At 40.3% G+C, this 20,704-nt stretch overlaps 1 protein-coding gene across 4 annotated transcripts in view; it reads right to left on the bottom strand.

Moving 5' to 3' along the window:
• FAM149A (family with sequence similarity 149 member A) overlaps positions 1-20,704 on the bottom strand; it is an 80,179-nt gene that overhangs the window by 4,147 nt on the left and 55,328 nt on the right. For 2 of the 4 annotated variants that reach the window (XM_020802191.3, XM_020802208.3), the window contains exons 7-13: positions 17,307-17,497; positions 13,172-13,329; positions 8,452-8,555; positions 6,434-6,655; positions 5,040-5,151; positions 1,859-1,987; positions 1,077-1,155 (exon numbers count right to left, since the gene is read on the bottom strand). In XM_020802191.3, coding sequence (XP_020657850.2) covers positions 1,077-1,155; positions 1,859-1,987; positions 5,040-5,151; positions 6,434-6,655; positions 8,452-8,555; positions 13,172-13,329; positions 17,307-17,497 — 995 coding nt within the window. The remainder of the gene's footprint in view (positions 1-1,076; positions 1,156-1,858; positions 1,988-5,039; positions 5,152-6,433; positions 6,656-8,451; positions 8,556-13,171; positions 13,330-17,306; positions 17,498-20,704) is intronic. The other 2 variants (XM_020802199.3, XM_078393961.1) reach the window with 1 other exon arrangement.

Below are 20,704 nucleotides of genomic sequence, written 5' to 3'. Positions count from 1 at the left end.
ACAATGCCTCATCAGACAAACAAAATTACAGAAGAAATTTTCCAGGTCATTCACTTCTCTGATGGATAAACAGTTTTCATTGTATGCAGTTCACCATCAGTAGAACAACAGTGGGGAATACATATGCTTGGACTATGAAGTATTATAAGTGGCTATGAACAGTCATGCTTCACTGACACATGACTGAGTTTATGAGATCTTAAAATAGCAATAAGCAGTCTGAGAGAAGAAACAGCGGGGAAGGGAGGAATGGTTCATCCTTGCTTTCCAATGTGGCCCTCTGTTGGTTCTTCAGTAATACTGCAGGACTATGTCTACAGCTCCACAAGCACTAAAGATAATTCATTTAACTGTCTGCTGTCAAGTATAGTGACCCCTCCTTGGGTGTTCTAGGTATAAAATTCTCAGAAGTAGTTTACAGTATCTTCTTCTGGGGATGCTCTGCAAACTATATAGCTTGCCCAAGGCCACCCACATTGGTTCTTCTCCCATGAGGTACAGTGGAAAATCAAACTCCCCAAACTTTGGCTCCTCTGGTAAGTGCCCAACTCTTTGAGCTGTCAAGCTAGCTACTACTATTATTAGATCTGCCCAAATTATACATGGATACAAAAATCAGCTGAGTACAATCCTCAGAATGATAACTTAGAACACCTCTTGAGAAAGGAGGTTTGCTCTCCAGCAAATGGGTTTAGGAATTCAGCCTAGGTGGATCATGAGTTTCCATAAGTGGTTAATTCAGTGACAATCATTTATACAATCTACCTTAAATCCATGTTCCAGTGGAAAATACACTCAGATTATTTTAGAACTGAAGGAATGATGGTAAGCATGAAGCCTGTGAAGGATACATCATACCTGCTGCTCCTTCTCTTTCATACAGAGACAATTTAGTATGCAATGCTTTGCACAAGTTTTTATTTGAGCTTAGCATAGATGTGGAATTAAAAAACAACGTTTCCTCATTTTACTCCAACTTCCCCCAAATGTCATCATGTGGAAACTAAGAATCTCCACTTTGAGAAAGTGGTATTTTGTTGTTTCTTCTTCTTTTCTTAATAAAATGGGCACCTTACCTGTCAATATCCCTGGGCCCATCCACAGGTTGTTAGCAAAATCCACAGAAGTCAATGATCGTTTCTGCGGCGTGTCTGACTGAAAGAGATATATAGATTTCTATGTGCTACAGGCTCTCATCCCACCCTCAATACCTCAAGGGTAAACTGTGATTCTAAAGCTAAACCCTGGTATAGCAAGGAGAGGCAGCCATGGAGAGTCTGGGATCTCATCTGCACCACTTAAAACAACCCCAAACTATTCAGTGCTGGATCCACCCCTTCTGTCAAATCCTGTGACTGGAGGAAGTGTAGTTTTGCTGCCCATTAAGCTACATATAAGTTAGCCTTGGAAGAACTACTCTTCCCACAACATCCTAAGCCTCCTAGGAAGCACTGGGGCTGGATGTAAGCCCCAGACAGCCTACTGTCCTACTCAGCTAGCCAGCATGACAGCAGTAGAGGCCCAGAACAAGTAAGGTAGGTGCTGGAGACCATGAAGGGGGACATTGAGTAGGAAACCCATGAAAGGGGGGGCAGCTTTCTATGAAGCTGAGCTACACAGAAAGCCCCCTTCATTTAGAGATGGGCCAGAACCAAAGAAAGCAGTTCATTTTTAAAATAATTCAGCATGGTTGGTGGTTCATGGTTCACAGACACTGATGAATCATGAATATCATTGTGTCCCTTTGTGCCTATCTCTGTTCATGATCTTACAATGTTTCAAGAAATTCACAAAAAACATTCATTCATTCCCAGCTTTCATATTCATATCAGAGGTTTTCAAACTCTCAAATACCTACCCGAAATGTGTGAGTAGTATTTGGTCTTGAAAACTGGTCTGTTGTGACTGTTCTCTCTTTGAGTGGCCACCGTTCCATACCATGAGGTACTGCGCTGGATATCCTATTGTGCGGATGCCTTCCTCTGTGCTGGATGGGAAGAGAGGGGAGAAAAACAAACCCATCCCAGCGAAAATAAATGTATTCTGAGTCATTCAAAAAAAAAAACTTTTGCTTTAACTGGACCTTCTCATTTCCTTCCCTTTAACAAATAATTTTCATCTAGCCTCTGATCATGTATGTAACAGCTTCTAAACTTGCTCACCTGACTTTTTTCAACTGGCTTTGAAATTCATTAAAATGAAGATGTTGTGTAATGTAAGATGAAAACAGGTAAGTAAAATTGTGTGATGCCCTACTCAAAACCAGAGGTAACAGTTTGCATTAAATCAGGATTCAAAAGTATATAAAATTTCAAACATATTTAGTGGGAAATCCAGGATCCTTGATGGATTTCTTAAAAGATGAAATCATTCTTTATACAAGGTAACAGTGCCTCACTGACATATAAATGCTATTTTATATCACAGAACTTGTTTCTCTCTTATTCTGACCCACCTAACCTGAAAGAATTCTACCTCGATAGTCACAGAGATAGTGAAGGTAACAGAGTGGGATGGGGTACCCTATTTCATGATAATTAACTAATGCAGAATGTTCAATACATTATAGGCCAGAATCCTATTTTCAACTACAACCTGTAACATGAGACCCACTGATTTTTATTCTACAGTATTTGTTTTAGGAAGACGAGAAGCAAAACAAGAACTTGGTTCTTGCAAAAGATGGTTTCAGGAAGATGTAGGTTTTCATAGCTATGCAGGTTTTGTTGCAGTTGCCACAATCCCACTTTGAAAGTAGCCATAGAAGCTAAAGGAATTTTCTTTTCCTTCTCCTGAGTTTGGAAAAGTTACTCCCAAGGTCTTTCAGATGGCATGGCCACTGGGAATTATAATACAATAAAGAACCTTTTCCAAATGTTGTTTCCATCTACTTTTCACCCCCAACATAAGCAGATGCATACAAGTGTGCGTGCACGCACACACACACCATCTTTCTGTCCAACATATACTGTATGGCTGGCTCATGGACTGAGCAAGGGGCACCTCACCTCAAAATCTGGGGGAGTCATACCCTCCACTTGGTCATGAATGGCCTAAAAAACGGTGGTGATGCCACAAGTGTGGCCCACCTTAGATGATGCCAGTTTCAACTGTGGCTCCCAACAATATCACTTAAAAGTCCAACATACCTGTTTTGAAAAATTCTCAAAAAAAATGAACATTGTAAACTACTAAAGCATAATCCACTCCTATCAGCAGACTCACATTCTGATTCAAGAAACAAGGCAGAAGGAAAAGGAGAAGTGGAAGGTAAACATTACTAGTTACCAGTTTGGAACAAAAGGTATACTAGGCAATTTCTGCTAGACCATCTACAATCTACCATTCGATCGTCTTGATGTAGTCAATAAGTACATTTTCAAGGTCACAATAATATTTAGTCATGCTTTTAACAATTAAGAGATCAGGGTAGTCCTCTTGCTTTGCAGATTGGAATTTACTAAAAGACTTAACAGATAAGCTGAGCACCTGAGACTGAATGACGTCACCTCTGAACAATCCTCACGATCAGCCATCAGCTCTTGGGAGGTGTCAGTGAGGAAATATCCAACTCCCAAGTTTCTAACCTTTCCATTAACCTTAAGAACTCATTATAGGATATCTACAACTCTTCATTTTCTTGTAATTGTTCTATCACTACCACCACAAGACTGAAAAGTGAATAATTCTATCTTTTATTTTGTCCTGATTTTCAGTTCACAAGCCTGATGCAGATATTTGCCTAATTTCTGTTAGACGTCCTATGATAACATGTGACTGTCCGTCACCTATATTCATGAGCTGGTATAGCTCAGTGGGATGTGGTGGCTGCCTGTAGAGCCAGGGTGTGTAGGTATCCTTCAGTCTCGAGAGACTATGGTAATGTACTCTGAATAGAGGTCTTGGAACAACGTCTAGTGTGGCCGAGAAGGCCAATTCAAGAGTGACAATCCCACACTGAAAACAAATACAATCTGTCTCCTGTCCAGCTCCCTGATTTTGCTGGTTTCAGGACTGCCTCTTTGCTGAACAAGTATCTCTTCAAATTGGGAGAGGCCATGCTGCACCGCCTGCCTCCAGGCTGAACGCTCAGATGTCAAGAGTTTCTCATCTGTAGAGGTCCATTCCTAAGGCCTTCAAATCCTGCTTGCAGATATCCTTGTATCTCAGCTGTGGTCTCCCTCTGGGGTGCTTTCCCTGCACTAATTCTCCATACAGGAGATCCAGGGATCAGGTGCTCTAATGCCCACTGTGCCTTCCACAAGGGCCAACCAAGGTCACACACAACATGTGGAACTAATGGGGTTACGTGCTCTGCCACCTGTGCAGCCTTGAACAAAGCCATATGATCCCAGTATGCTACCAGATCATGGAGATGGTAAACCATTTCTGAGTATTCTATACATAGCAAGGGTCATTGTAAGTTGGAATCTATTTGATGACACATTTTTATTATCTATTTTATCTGCATTAGCTAGACTATATTATCTAAAGCGCTGGCCACATGATTCTAATGCAAAAGAACATAGGCTAATTACATGGTTTTACCAATCAAGAAAATAAAAACAAGTAAGGGTGAAATCTGTCTTTAAAAAAACAGATACAGATAGTGGATGTATGTGTGAACTACTGAAAACAACAGGAAACCCAATAGAATGGAGTTAACTGCAAAGTGAAAAGAGGAAGTGTCATGCAGCTATAACTAGCCTAAAGTTCCTTGAAAAACAGGTGGTGAAGAGACACTTTAAATGTCATTGTTCACTACACATTTCAAAATATCTTTGCATGCCTAACTATTTCATATATTAAAATATATGTCTACGTGTTAGTCTCACAACAACTCTATTGGGTATTTTAGATAGAGAAATACTGACTTTAAAAAAACATTCAGCAAGCTGAAAGCAGGAGTGAACCTAAGTATTATGCCAGCCATTCTCATTAACCTATGTTTAAAAACATCACAGTGATAATTCTTTGTCAATATCAACCAAAGCTGTTGTTGTGTATTTTAAAAGATAAAATTATCTTACAATACCTACCCGGGATGCGGGAACTGAAAGATATTGATCAACACTGTCGGAACCTATTGGTGGCAACTTGTTCCGGGGCATGGTTGGAAGTGGAGAGGATGAGCGATCCTGGGCAGTGCACCTGTGAATAGTAATATGGATACACAAGATCACACATAGAGAAAAATATTTGGTGGTGTTTTGTTTTTTTTGTTTTTTGCATGACCAGATAGCCAATTAAAATCTGACATTCTCCTAAGAATGGATCACAACTTCCTACTTTTTATGTTTCATTCTTTGTCACATAAAATCTAATCTATAAATGCACAAATCTGACCTTTATTTATTATAAAGATGTATACCTTACATGAATACACCTATAGTAGGACACAGAACACAGGGTATGCATGCTATGAATGTAAAAGCAAAAAAATGCAAACTTACAGCCACACCAAGAGATATATCTAATGTTAAGAAAGGTTGAGATCTGAGACATCAATTATTCTTCTCATATATGCTTCTAGTTTCAGAGATTTTACTAGGTATTATCCAAACACAGCCAATTCAAATACAGTGGTGCCTCGCACAACAGGTGCCTCACACAATGATGAATTCACACAACGATGCCTTTTTCTGTTAAATTTGCCGCCTCACACAGCGATGTTTCCTATGGGGGATTTTCACACAACGATGTCTCTTTTTCGTTCCTGTAAAAGTGTCTTACAATGTTTGGAAGCCGTTTTAAATGGTTGCAATGGTTAGCCCACCTCCTGAAACCTATGCAAACTGATTTTGGTGTTGTTCTGACACTTCGTTAATTTATGGTAATTGTTTGTTTTTCCCCCTCATTGAACTCCATGCATTTCAATGAGGGGGGAAAACAAAAAAATACCATAAATTAACGAAGTGTCAGAACAACACCAAAATCAGTTTGCATAGGTTTCAGGAGGTGGGCTAACCATTGCAACCATTTAAAACGGCCTCCAAACATTGTAAGACACTTTTACTGGAGCGAAAAAGGACTTCGCAAAGCCATTGAAATGTATTGAGTTGGCTTCAATACATTCCAATGGAGGAAACATTGTTTCACACAGCGATGTTTCCTATGGGGATTTTCACTCAGCGATGGCAATCCGTTCCAATTGGAACGGATTAACCGATTTTCAATGCATTCCTATGGGAAATGGTGTTTCACAGAACGATGTTTCACACAACGTTGATTTTTTTGGAACCAATTAACATCGTTGTGTGAGGCACCACTGTAACATAGCAAGTCTCAAAGCAATATAAAACAAGGCTTAATAAAGCACAAATTGCATGAGACGTGATAAACAGAATTTTAAAGCAATGCCAGCTAAATCCTATCACTTGGATTCAATATGTTGGTAAGGTTGGTAAAGTGAAGAAAAGAAACAGCATCTCACAGTTTTCTCCCCCTAAGGACTTCATCACTGTAAACATTTGGGGTCTTTGAGCGTAGTTGGTCTGTAGCTATGGAAGGTAGCCTGCGATGGCCCACTGTTTTCCTAGACCCAGGCAATACTCGAGATGAAGAGAAAACACTGCTGTCAGTGATTCGCCCCAGGCGATTTCGTGCCAAGTTAATGCTGGAACTTACACCTGGTGATTTCTCTTCCTGTTCATTCCTGAAAAATAAAAACTATTTAAGCACATGTCACTGCCTAGTATATAAAGTCTACTTAAGGACAGGAAAATCCCTACTGTGCTCAAAATTTATTTTCTTCTTTATTTTAATGTTTAAACCCGAGGCTCTTTCAGTCCAGAATATATCATTAAATTTTGGTAAATTCATGAAAAATGCACTAAAACAAGATTTCTGCGGATCTGCACAGGTAAAATTCAATAGGTACAGCAATTCTTAGACTGCAACTGAAGCTGCTATATTTGCCTGTCATCTATGGGCTGAGGATTCTCTCAGGAAAAAAACCACAGGTAGCAGCCACTGATATGGTTGGCTTCTGGGCAGCTTGTTCACTATCCAGAATAGTGCATTTGCAGTAATGGGGCAGTATAGAAATGAATGAAATAAATAAAATAAAAAGCATGGTTGAATACTCAGATATTTAAACCTAGACTTCTATGAATTAAACACTCAAAACTCTGAGCCTTGATGAACACATCTGTCAGTTTATGTTTTTCTCCATATTACATTTTTATCACTCCACCCTGAATACAGAGAAATTTGTAAGAATTCTTATAAAAACAAAGTGAAATGAAAGCTTCCCTATTCACACACTATTTAAAGGTAAAGGTAAAGGTTCCCCTTGACAATTTTTGTCCAGTCGTGTTCGACTCTAGGGGTGGTGCTCAACCCCGTTTTCCAAGCCATAGAGCCAGCGTTTGTCCGAAGACAATCTTCCGTGGTCACATGGCCAGTGCGACTTAGACACGGAACGCTGTTACCTTCCCACAAAGTGGTCCCTATTTATCTACTCGCATTTGCATGCTTTCAAACTGCTAGGTTGGCGGAAGCTGAGACAAGCGACGGGAGCTCACTCCGTCGCGTGGATTCGATCTTACGACTGCTTGGTCTTCTGACCCTGCAGCACAGGCTTCTGCGGTTTAGCCTGCAGCACCACCACATCCCTTACACACTAGTTAACCATATATAAAATAATGGGTGAAATCCTGATGTGCAGGATTTCACCCATTATGGTTTGCATGCACAACAGGAGTAGTGTCATCAGCAGCAGAAAATTGCTTTCAATTAAAGGCTTCCTTTGGCAATTTGAGGGTTCATGTGACTCATACGATATGCAAGAAAATCACCAAATAAAGTCTTTAATCAGTGGTAATTTGCCACTGCTGATTACATCATCCCTATTATACATGCAAAGTTGCACAGGAAGATTACAACCAATATATATTTTCTTCCACAAAAGAAAATATGCACCTTCATAGTTTTAAAATAAATTAACAAATTCCAGAAACCTCAAAATCAGGAAGTAGAGCATGAGACACAGAATATTTCTCTTAACATGCTTTATAGGATGGAGAATCTCCAGAAGTCTGGGGGGCTGCACGCACACTCAGGCCCAAAGATTTGGAAGGCTGTACTCACTTCTGTGAAACTTTTGTTTTTTCTTACAAATGTTAAAGGGGAAATAGTTTGGGCAAAAATCCCCCTTACATCATCTAATGACTAAAAGACTTTTTTTAAAAAAAAATTGGGTCTAGGAGGGTTCCAAATATGTGTAGAGGGGGTTGCAAAGAAAGTAAAAATGCCCCCATGTCTCCTTTTGACTTTTTCTTAACCTAAAAAGATTGTTAAACATTAGACTGTTAGGGGTGTGCAGAAGTGCTAGGAAGCAACATATGGCCCAACTCTGCTCTGTAGACTTAGGTTACAAATAACAGAAAAATGAAGCATGCACTGTGATAGTAGAATGTGGTCTTATAAGTAAATATTTGCAATACATACTGTATCTTCTCTGGCAGCCCTGAATGCCTCTGTTGAAGGGGTTTAGCTTGAATTGTCATGACACCATTTAAATTGCTACGCAAACTGCTGGGAAAACGATGAATCTAAGAGAGCAACAGAATTCAGCACATTAATTCCCACAGGGAAAATTATGAAAATTTTAAGAAAAAAATGAGAGGCTTACAAAAATATGTAGAAGATGCTGAAATATTTTGCCCCTACATATTGATTTATTTATTCAGTAATTTGCATAGCTGCCCTAGAGGTTCTCTACTCAAGTTGTAAGTCATATAAAATAATTAATATCCAGTCATTGAAATCCTGTTCACATAAGTTCCCTAGGGCAAGCAAGGCTCATGACATCAGCAGATAATTCTTGGAATTTTTTTGGAAATTAAACACATTCTCCTCTCATCCCCGTGCTCTCTCAGGTCCCTAGTGATCCCTTTCATTGTTGGGAACCAAGAGAAGGGCTGCAGAACAGCAGGGAGAAGTCTTCAACTACTGAAAATAAAAAAAAAATTTAAAAATGCCCTGCTGCAGGATTTAAACAAACAGTATTTCAGGCAATGTAACATAGGAATGGGCAAGCTCTACTGCCTCAAAGGATTTATGTGGTGTTGGATGGTCAATTGGGATCCATAAACACGCATATACGCACATGTTACTCCAAATCACTGGGATGGGAAGGAACTTTTAACCTTGCCCCATATCTAAAGAATCGTACCTTATTCCAAGATTTTGCTATTAAGAAATTTCTCTACTCCAGATGATGAGATGTGATTGACCAATTTTTAAATATCAGCTTTAGACAACTTGACTATACAGTACTATAATTTGTTGTTTTCGGGAGAGGCTGTTTCATATCATACAAAATTCACTTTAATATATTTTAACTGTAAAAGGATATGTGTGTGTTTTTGTGTGTGTCTGTGTTTAAGAAAAAGGCATTCAAGTAATAGAATAAATCATCATTATTCAATTGCTTTTCAATACATTTGCTGATGTGTTGAAAATCTTTCTTTCATTCCAGCAGTACTAATGTAAATCAATGGTGCAGGGGCTTTTATCTCACTCTCTCCTTCCAGTGAAAGGGAGCAGGATTACTAACATAAGGACATCCCAGAAGGAAATCCTTCCCATACCAGAAATACTGTTCTAGATCCAACGGAGACAAAAGGATTTAATATCCTCCTGCAGGATAGTCTACTGGAAAAGAAGACACACATGGATGTGTCTCCTCATATGCCAATTCTTCCAGCATTTTTTGTTCTGTAGGGAAGCAAAGGTGCATAAGGAGATTTGTCCTCATGCATGCCTGATTTCCTAGCATTGTCAAGCTTCCCCTAGGTTTCAAATCACTATTTGGTGAGCTGGAGGGGACCAATCTGTTGGAAACCAGTTCACATCATACACCCTGTGTGGCACAGCAATGGCAGCAGGGCAAAAGACAAAAAACCCACAGCAACCTGCACAGCCACAATTATCAATCCCTATGTAAAAGTAAGAACACAAACAAGAAGCTAAATTCAAAACGCATACTTCTTTAAAAACAAAGAGACCCCACCTTCAAAGCAGAAGGTATTTAAAGACCCCATATAAACAGAAGAGTCTTTAGACTACAGAGATCATGCCAGACAAACCTAATGTAGCTCAGACGCTGGGTAATACTACAGTCGGTCTCTACCAAGAGGATAGTTTTTACTGTTCTTAGTTTCCTTTAAAAAATGAGGCAGTTGGTTTACCACTATGTAAAAGCCCTATCCACAGATTTAAAGAAGTTGGAATGTAAATAGGAACTGATACCTACTTCCGTCTATTTCCACTTTTGTACATTATGATTCTGGTGCTGATTATTATATACAATGTAGTCTTTAAACATGTGACAGGAAATGTCAGATGTCTGAGCTGGATTCAAAAAAAGGAAGAGGTGCTACATATCATTTTGCAAATATACACTGACTACCAGAGATAAGCAAAGGATTTCAGAAAACTAGCCTATGCTTTATAGTTTACAGAAGATGCCTCTGACTGTGCACATCATGAAAAGCTATAATTCATTCTAAATGAAACAGGTGTGCCACAACCCTTGATTGCCCCATTGAGAAGAAACTATTGTCAAGACAGCATATGGAGAAACAAAATGGTTTCTCACTGGCACAGCTGACAGGCAAGGGTGTCTATAGGTAGATGACACATATCACTGGCAGAAAGCAGCAATATTTTGAAATGATTAAAGATGAAGGTTAAAGAAGTGCAAAAGCAGAATTACAGATTAACATTAAGAACAGAAAATGCATGACTACAGAAAGATTATATAACTTTAATGTTAACCGTGAAGAAATCAAGCAATTTAAAGACGTCTCGTACCATATTTGAATCATCAATCCACGTGGAGACTGCAGCCAAGAAATTAAGAGACTGAGATTTGGAAGGGCAACTATGAAGGAATTATAAAACATCTTAAGGGTAATGATGTGTCACTGGGAACCAAGGCCAAAAGCATTCATATTACACTATTTCCTATTACTATGTACAAATGTGAAAGCTGAAGAAAGCAGAAAGCTGAAAGAGTAAAAATGGATTCATTCAAAATATGATGTGGGAATGGAACTATGGTGTTGGAGGAATGATTTAGAGATGCCATGGACTGCCAGAAAGACTTATAAATAAGTTCTAGATCAGAGGTTTTAAACTCAATTTACCTGGGGGCCGCTAGAGGCAGAGGCTGGGTGAGGCTGGGCCGCATCAGATTTTCCGCCAAGCGGAGCAAGAGCCCAAGGAAGCTGCCCAGGAGTTTCCTTAGCCGACAGACAGGTGGGCCAGCTGGCAGGCTGCAGTTCCAGATGGAGGGTACAAGAGGTGCTGTCTTGGGAGAGAGCCGGCGAGCGAGGCAAGGCTTTTTTTTAACTCTTGACAGCAGAGGATGTATGGGCGCTTTGGGGGGGCAGGCAAGGCGAGGGCCACAAACTATCATCTGGGGGGCCGCAAATGGCCCCCGGGCTGCATGTTTGAGACCCCTGTTCTAGATTAAATCAATCCTGAATTCTCTCTAAAAGCAAAACCCATTAAACAGAGGCTATCAACCTTCAAGGGACGTGGTGGCGCTGCGGGCTAAACCGCAGAAGCCTGTGCTGCAAGGTCAGAAGACCAAGCAGTCGTAAGATCGAATCCACGCAATGGAGTGAGCTCCCGTCGCTTGTCCCAGCTCCCGCCAACCTAGCGGTTCGAAAGCATGCAAATGCAAGTAGATAAATAGGGACCACTTCGGTGGGAAGGTAACGGCGTTCCGTGTCTAAGTCGCACTGGCCATGTGACCACGGAAGATTGTCTTTGGACAAACGCTGGCTCTATGGCTTGGAAACGGGGATGAGCACCGCCCCCTAGAGTCGAACACGACTGGACAAAAATTGTCAAGGGGAACCTTTACCTTTACCTTTTTTTATCAACCTTCAGGAATATCACAAGAAGACAAGACTCACTGGAAAAGACAATAATGCTAGGAAAAGTGAAAGTTAGCAAGAATAGAGGAAGACCAAACGTAAGATGGATTGACTCCATAAAGGAAGCCATGAACTTGAGTTTGTCAAACCTGAGCATATATGTTACTGATAGGCTTTTTGGGAATCACTAAATCACAGCTCTGCTGTTAACTTGAAAGTGACATGACAGCATGTATCAATAAAAACCCTTGAAGTAATTAATAATTAATAATCATTAATTATAATTTTACCTATAATTATTGTGGCTTTACTTAACTGAAACAGTTCTAAGGTGCACAGATCCAATGGACATGTTCAAATGAAACTGGAACAGCAACAATAGTAAGAAATTTCACAGTAATTTACATTTCACTAAAAGTGTAACAACATTACCAGCAGAAATGGTTTTAAATAACCTTGAACACAGGGTTCAGATATAAGTAATTATATTTCTTACTACAATTAGGAAAAAAGACATGTGCATAGAGGAGGATGTTCCATCAAACATCAATGCATGTAACTATTTTTGTCCTAGAAATGACTATCAAACCAAATTATGTGAATTATTCTGATTACATTAATTTTTCCCATGCCAACAGCAACCAGCCCAGCCTTAACAGACATGTAGAAACCCCCAATGGCAAGTGAACTGATTCATGAAAAGAACTGCCCAAGCCTCATTATGGTGGCAATCATATTATGGAGGTCACGTTTCAACTGGGCCTTGAGGACTGGTGCTTTATGAGAAGTATGTTGAGAAGAGACAACTTGCAAAGAGTAGAAGCATCTTGAAAAAAAAAGAAGTTAATGAAAATCCCCACTATTCTCAGAGATTTGCCAGTGGGGGAAAAATTATTTAAAAATAAATTTAAATAAGGTTTGATCGAGAAGTGAATGCAAAGCAATTTCCATACATAAGAAAGAGCTCCTTTTGATATCTATGTAGGCTTTTGACTGACTCCATGTATTTTAACAAACTATAGATGTCAACGTAATTTCATTTCTGAACACATTCAAATCTGCCAAATTTAGTTAAGCATAGAACATTGCAACCTTTAACAATTCTGGAAAACATCAAGCAGAATGAGAATTTCTTTGTCTTCTATGGATGAAATCAGATTCATAGTCCCAATTACAGAACGCCACAGTAATTAGACTTATGCAAGTGTTGTGTGCTGTTAATTTGAGAAGCTGGGTTTTATATGCCACTATTGATAGGAAGTCAGAATTTATTTTACCTGGGATGGGACAAAATGCAAGCCAAGAGACACGCCTCGAGCCTCCGACCCTCTTGATGGGGGCACACTTGGTGTATCCACTGCAACACGAGAAACTGGCAGATGGGGTAACCTATTTCCAGGAGCTTTCATTTTCTCCATTTGCTTGTAAGGCTCGTCTAGACCATTGTTAAAAACAATCCCAAAATAAATGAAGCATACAAAAATATGTTTATTTTACTTATGAAAACTGGTGATGATGTGTAGAGTTTATACAAATCTAGTGCAAAGCTAATGCTGGCTCCTTGAAAATAATTGTTTGCAAACTTGAACCAGACTTAGGTGCGCCCCAGATTTTTCCTCCCCTCTCTGGAGCAATGTTATATTTTCTTCCCTTCCTCCTAGCACTGACTATGGATTTGTCCATGAACAGAAACTGTAGTTAATAGAAAGTATCTAAAATGCTGTTGCAAATCCTGTATGCATTTCTAAACCACATAAATTGCACTGGAATAAGCCCACTGAATCATTGGAGATTTGTGAGTCATCTCGTCAGTAAATTCCATTGATTCCTGCTCTAGTGGAATTTAATATGCTAAACAATGCTTCTGGCCATAGTGATTATATGTGCACTGGACCACAAACATTGATACAGAAACCATACCCAATTTTGGCTTTCTAATTGACTAAGGATACACCATAGCATAGAGAATTTACGGTAAAACCACGGTATCTATGGTGGATCAGTTCCAAGCCCCTGCAGATGCCAGAAATTGCGGATAATAGCAAATTCTCTATATAGTATAACCTCTGGTTCCCTCTAGTGGCCAGTTCTGGTAATTACATCATGGAAATACCATCTTTTTCTGTTTATAGGATGACCCAATGTGTAAGACGACCCCCCCCCTTCAAACCCCCAAATTTTCTATCTGCATGATCACACTCCTTTGGTTCTGAAGTCCTTTCATGGCTGCTTTACCCTGTGGCTTCGCAAAAGACAGGGAAAGTGGCTGCCTTCCGTGTATAAAACGACCCTCATTTTTTCCCCTAATTATTTAAGTTAAAAAGTATCATTTTATACACGAAAAAATATGGTACATATTTCTTAATTTTTTTCATTTAATATTTTAAATATTTTCAGATCTGGATAAATAAATAAAAAGAGTGGTCTTTTAGACCAGATGGGCGGGGTATAAATCAAATAAATAAATGAAACCATGGATGCCGATTGCAGAAATAAAGGGTCCTACTGTACACATTTTTGAAGCACATTTACAATGAGCAAAATCTCTAAACTACTGTTTCCCAAACTGGGGGATAGGTGCTTAGACATTCCACACAGGAAGAGCAAGGAAGTGAAAGAAAATACAGTGGTGCCTCGCTTAACGAGCGCACCGTATAACGATGAAATCACATAGCGATCCGGTTTTTTGGATCACTAATGCGATCGCTCAACGAGCTTCAGATAGGGAGAAATTCGCTTTGCCAAGATCAGTAAGCGTTTCGCTTACCGATCTTCGCAAAATGAAGCTCCGACGATCAGCTGTTTGGCGGACAAAATGGCCGCCGGAAGCCCCAAAATGGCCGCGCGCAGCGTTTTCGCACCCTCCCCTCGCTTAACGAGGGCGCGAAAATGGCTGCCGGCCATAGGAAACCTCGCTGAACGATGAGTAAAGGAGCCTTTTGGAACGCATTAAACGATGTTTAATGCGTTCCAATAGCTTTCCCTGTCCCGTTCAGCGATGTTTCGCTATAGCGAAGGTTAATCCGGAACGGATTAACCTCGCTATGCGAGGCACCACTGTATAAGAGAATGCCTGTATGCCAAGAAATGGTAATTTCGTAATATTCATATGCATGCATTCACATAGTCTAGTTATACGAATCACAGAATTCACTTTGGCCTCTAAAGGCCAAGATTAATGTGATGACTTAGGAACTTAGAAAGACAGCTGACCTGGGGAAGAGGTATAATACAAGAAGGAAAATGACATCAGATGACAATTGTAATCATTGTAGTATTTCACATTTGGTAATGGCTTAAACAGATATTGATATTTAATCCATTGTTATCTATTCTCATTTTCCTTCCCAACTAACCACAGCCCTCTTTACAGTAGGTACAAAGATAAATTCAGTGATCCTTGACTCATTGCCACATGTTGTTTCTGCTGTTCTTTTCTTTAGCCACTAATCATTGTTAGGATTTACAGAACAAAACTTCAAAATAAAAGAACTGAATACCAAACAGGGCTCATAAATCATTACTTAGTGTGAAATGCAACTTGAGGCTATCAACCACCACTATCCTTTTTATTTTAGAGCCCCGTATTAATGTTTTGCTATGTAGTCTCTGTATTTTTTTCTCTCGTCTGAAGAAGTGGACTTGTTCCATGAATGCTCACAGTAAAATGTAGCAGTTGGTCTTTAAAATGCCACATCTTTCTCTCCTTTATTTTATGGTTTTTTTATTTTTGTATTGTGTTGTATTTTTTGTTGATCTGCTTGCACAGACTAACACTTAAACACTTTTGCCAATTCCTTGCCCTCGTCCCTTTTGAAACCTTGCTATCCTAGAGGTAAGACAGCAAGCCTTAAAAGAAGAGGGAAGGGAAGGGAAGGGAGATCATTCAAATAGCTAACATGCTGCAAATAAGGCTGGTTTCTTAGGTGTGACTTTGCAGCAGATCCATCTGCATTTTCCCTGCTATGTAGTCATACCCTAGATTTCAAGGCACGGACAGTACTCAGACCTGTATCTCCTTAATCCCAGTCCAACATCCACTAAAGTTTACTAAAGTCAACATAATCAAATATTTTTAACTGGTGATCCAGTTAGGTCCTAACATGATTGATTAAAAACAAAAAGCAATGCCTTTCCATTTCACAATGGATCATCAGGCTGAAAATAAGACTTTGCATCCCTCCCACCTCATGCCTGAAAAGACATTTCAAGGAACTTGGGCATCTTCTCTTTTGAACCATCTGACTTTGTCCTAATTAAAAACAAACAAACAAACAAAAACAGGGGCAGCCAGAACAAAACAAAGTCTAACATCCATAAGGGAACAGAAATTTTAGGATGAACTATAATTCCACAATACTCTGCTTTATTTTATTTTTCCACCTACCTGGATGAACAGTTCTGGAGGATTCAAAACCTTACACAGCACTGCTGGATTGCTGTTAATTCTAACAATGACAGTATATTGGTGGCAGGGGAATACTTGAAAAAAATCATTCAACTAGTTAGCACTAGTAAGCATCCACAGTAACTTACCAGTTTTATCCATTAATTTGAGTGTTTATCCAGATGTGGTATGTGTTCCACAAAACATACCTGATTGGTCTCTAAAGTTCCTAGTTTTTCTCCCACCATTCAAATGGTGTGGGAATTTGGCCAATTTCCCATAACTTTTTGTCTTTCCTCAACTCCATTTTGTTTAGGCTTTGGTTTTTTGTTCTGTGTTGTGTTCCACTTAGTTGTGCTTCCTTTTCCTACCTGAAATGTAGCCTTTGAAAATAAAAATTCCTTTCAGAAATACCCAGTACTGTATGTTATGGTGCAGGGGAGGATTTTGTACTGTGACCCTTCCACAGCATCAAGAGGCAGTGACAGGATAGGGAGCATGGAGACCAGAAAGGACCAATGTGAGTACTTGCAACAGCAGGAAAGGAAAAGAAAAACAGAAAAAGAAGATGCTAGGAAGCTGCAGCACTTCATCATCAGAGGCAGTGACAACAATCATAAAAGAGGTTTCAAGAGGCAGCAACATAGCTAACTAAGGAGCAAGTAGACCAGGAGGACATGAGAATGCAAAGCTAGAAGAACGCCAATATACAGTACAAAAACTATCAGTACCACAGGAACAAAGGCCTAACTAGAGACCCTATTCAAAAAAATATATATAAGGACCTAAATTTATATATATATAAAATATGGCCATATGTTAGAAAAGGAAGTATAATAGTATTTGTGCTTATTTTTGAAACTGAGAATAAAGGAAAGATGGGGATGTGAAGGTTTCTCAAAAATCAAAGGTGGTGTAATACCCAAAAAGAAACAATGGTATAACATCCATAAACTATACAAATAAACCACATCTAAACAAACCATGAACATGTCTTCAAATGTTTCTATAAACATTCCACCTACCTATAACAGATGATTCCCAGTGTTTCCTTATTAATTCTTCCAGTACCCGAATTACATTTTTCCAAACATGATCAAACACTTCAGCAGCCACAGTGTCTCTGATACAAGCATTGGGGGACACTGGAGGAATGCCATGTTTAATCCTCTTTTGGGCAAGGTAAGAACTCTTTTGCTCCAAACTCTCATCATCTCTAATGATCAAAAGAATAAAAGATTAATTACAAAGCACTACTAGTAATTAATAACAAAACATTCTTTAATCACTTTTTCAGCCTTCAGGGTTGGGTAATGGTGGCTCAGCACATGCACAAACAGAGAGAGAGAGAGAGATTCATATATATATTCGAGCAGTCCTGACATCATTTACTATTTATTAACAGCAGCTGAGAAAGAACAATCTGCATAAGGATCACTGGGAAAGAGAGTGCAAAGCTTTTCCTATAACTGTGGCACAGCAATCTTAATTAAGACCACTCTTCCTTTGTTGGCATCACAATAGGAAATGAGCTACCTAATCCCCATGCCACAGCTCCAAGCTAGACAATGGAAAAAAGGTATTTGGACCATCCTGTGGCTCAGTAGGCTGCAGAACAAGCATGAGGACTTCAAGGGCTATGATGTTTCTACTGGATCAAAGACAAGGACCCACCGTTTTATTACAATACTTGCTAAACAATGAGCAATAACTTCATTACACTTTAAAACTCTAGCTAGATTTAGGGAAACGTCACATATTGCATACCAAATGTTCTACATGTGCATGGGAAAGCTTTAATTTATGTACAGTGGAACCTCAACTTATAAACGTCCCTAGCTACGAACATTTCGACTTACAAACTGCTCCGTTTGCAAAATTTTGCTTCGACTTGCGAACGGAGCTTCGACTTACGAACACAAAAAAGCAGAGGGAAAGGGCGGGAAATTTGAATTTACTGTACTAACTGTTGGTGGCAAAGAGGCTGCTTCTTTGTAGCTCTATCACCCCAACAGTTAGGGAAAGGGATGCAGTGGGGATAGCCCAGAGCCAGGAGGCTTGAGCCTCCTGGGTGCTCTAGCGGGGGCAGTGGGGGTGGAGGTGACCCAGAGCCAGGAGGCTTGAGCTTCCTGGGTGCTCTGGCGGCAGCGGCAGGGGTGCCGGAGGCAGCGATCGCCCAGGGCCGGGAGGTTTGAGCTGGCTGGGTTTCTACGGCTGCTCTCCCCTGGCCGAGTTGGAGACAGCAGTCGCCCAGCACCAGGAGGCTTGACCTGGCCGGGTTTCTTCGGCTGCTTGCCTCCTGCTCGCTCCTCGCCACCCTCCGCCATTTGAATTTCCCGCCATCAGCTCACGGAGGGTGGCATGGAGCAAGTGGAAGGCGAGCCGGGAGGCAAGTGTAGCGGAACTCAAAAGATGATGTCATTCCTGCATGTCAATCAGAGGACAGAGCAGGAGGGGCGGAATCAGAATGACAGTTGGGAGTTGGGACAAGAGAAACACCAATGAATAAATACATGAAACAGTTATATATTTAATCCTCCTTATGATTTTGTAGAGCCCAAAGATATAAAGGGCACAAAGGGGGATCGCCACAAGTGGTGGCAGCGGAAGTGGGATCGAAAGACAATCCAGTGATCCAAAAAGATTCCAGTAAACCAAAGAAAAACGTGAATTTCCTGAGCTTAGGGAACCTAGTACTCTGGTGCTGCAAGGGCAGGAGTGGGACCCTTGGAAGTAGCTTGGTGAAAAGCTTAAAAGGGACTCCTGAGGCAGACCAGGAAAGGACTACAGAAAAGGGGATGCTCTGAGGGAAAAATCAACAGTTTAAGGTTTACCTCAAGATTGTGAAAGACCAGAGTGAGCTAGCTTTGGGGTGCTAGGCTCTAAGAAGAGAGTGCTGAGAGGACAAGAAGCGGAAGCCAGGGTCAAACAGGTCTGAGGGGAACAAGAACAAGCAGAGAAGCTTGGAAACTGAAAAATAAACAGTAATAAGTGTGTGGCTGAAAGCCAAAAACAAAAAGAAACAGTGTATCCCACAAGGAGCTCAGGCAGGGTGCCTGGAATAACAAAGTAGCAAAGCAAGCCTAGAGCAGGTTCTCTCTCCCTAGCACAGAGAAAAAGAAAATTTAGGTCCTTTTTAAAAACAAGGCTTGTGTTTTGATTCTGCCAGAAAACAAATAAGCCATGCCTCCTAAGAGAGGGAAGAAGTTAATAATGGAGGTTCCTGAAGGACAGGGGTTACCTCACGAAGAGGAAAGTACTCTTGAGGTAGCTGAGCAGGAGGATGCTACTCAGGAGGAGGAGGATGCCTCAAAGGGAGGAGGAGAAGGAGAAGCTACTTTAATCTCCCAAGAGTTTCTAAAGTGGAAATGGGAAAGGGAATTTCAGCTACGACAGGCTGAGTTAGAAGCAAAAGAAAGGGCTGAAGCCAGAAAATTGGCCATAGAGCAAGAAAGAGAAAAGATGAGGGCTGAGCTAGAAGCAAAGGAAAGAGCTGAAGCCAGACAATTAGCCATGGAAAAGATGAGGGCAGAGGCAGAAGCCAGAGAAAGAGAAATGGCCATGAGGGAAAAGCAGATGGAACACGAGTTCAAAATGAAACAATTAGAATTGAAAATCCAAAACGAGAATAAGAAGAAATCCCATCCTGAAGGGAATCTATCCAAACCAGCTGAATATATAAAAGTAGTACAGAACTCAAATTATTCTGAGGTAAAATTTGAAGAGAAAGAGTGGGATGACAGAAAGATGGAACCTAAAATGTACCTCAGAGCCCAACCGACTGTTGGAAGCCATTTTAAGGGCAAGCCCTCAGAGCATAGTCAGCAGAGACTAAAAAACTGTGAAGGAAAGGGAGATAAATCTCCAAGTTTTGAAAGAAAAGCTTCTATATGTTTTGCTAGTGGAGAACAAGGCCACTTTACATCCCTATGCGTTCAGAATAGAGATTTTGGGCAACAAAAAGAGAATTTGAATTTGCCTAAGGAGGTAGATTGCGTAGAGCAGAATGAGGAACTCACAGGAGCAGATGAAGTGGGCGCCATAGCAACCACAGTTAGTGCTATAGCAGAGAACCCAGAACAACAAGAACAACTCCCAATAGCTCAAATTTGCCAGGGTTATTTGACTGAAAGTAACCAGAAACATGTCAAGAGTGCTTTAGGGAATACAGTGGGGTCTTGACTTGAGAACTTAATCCGTATTGGAAGGCGGTTCTCAAGTCAAAAAGTTCTCAGGTCAAATCTGCATTTCCCATAGGAATGCATTGAGAACCATTTGATCCGTATCTGCTCTTTTCCGTCCATAGAAACTAATGGGAAGCTGCTATTCTGCCCTCGACCACTAGAGGGGGATATTTTGTTTCTTTTTTTCTTAGGTCAAGAAAGGTTCAGGGAAGGCAGGGAAAATACAGTCCAGGCAGTAC

The sequence above is a fragment of the Pogona vitticeps genome, chromosome 5, assembly GCF_051106095.1.
Source record: "Pogona vitticeps strain Pit_001003342236 chromosome 5, PviZW2.1, whole genome shotgun sequence".
Classification (NCBI taxonomy): Eukaryota; Metazoa; Chordata; class Lepidosauria; order Squamata; family Agamidae; genus Pogona; species Pogona vitticeps.
The sequence above is the reverse complement of the archived record's forward strand: the minus strand, read 5'-3'. Positions and strand labels throughout refer to the sequence as shown.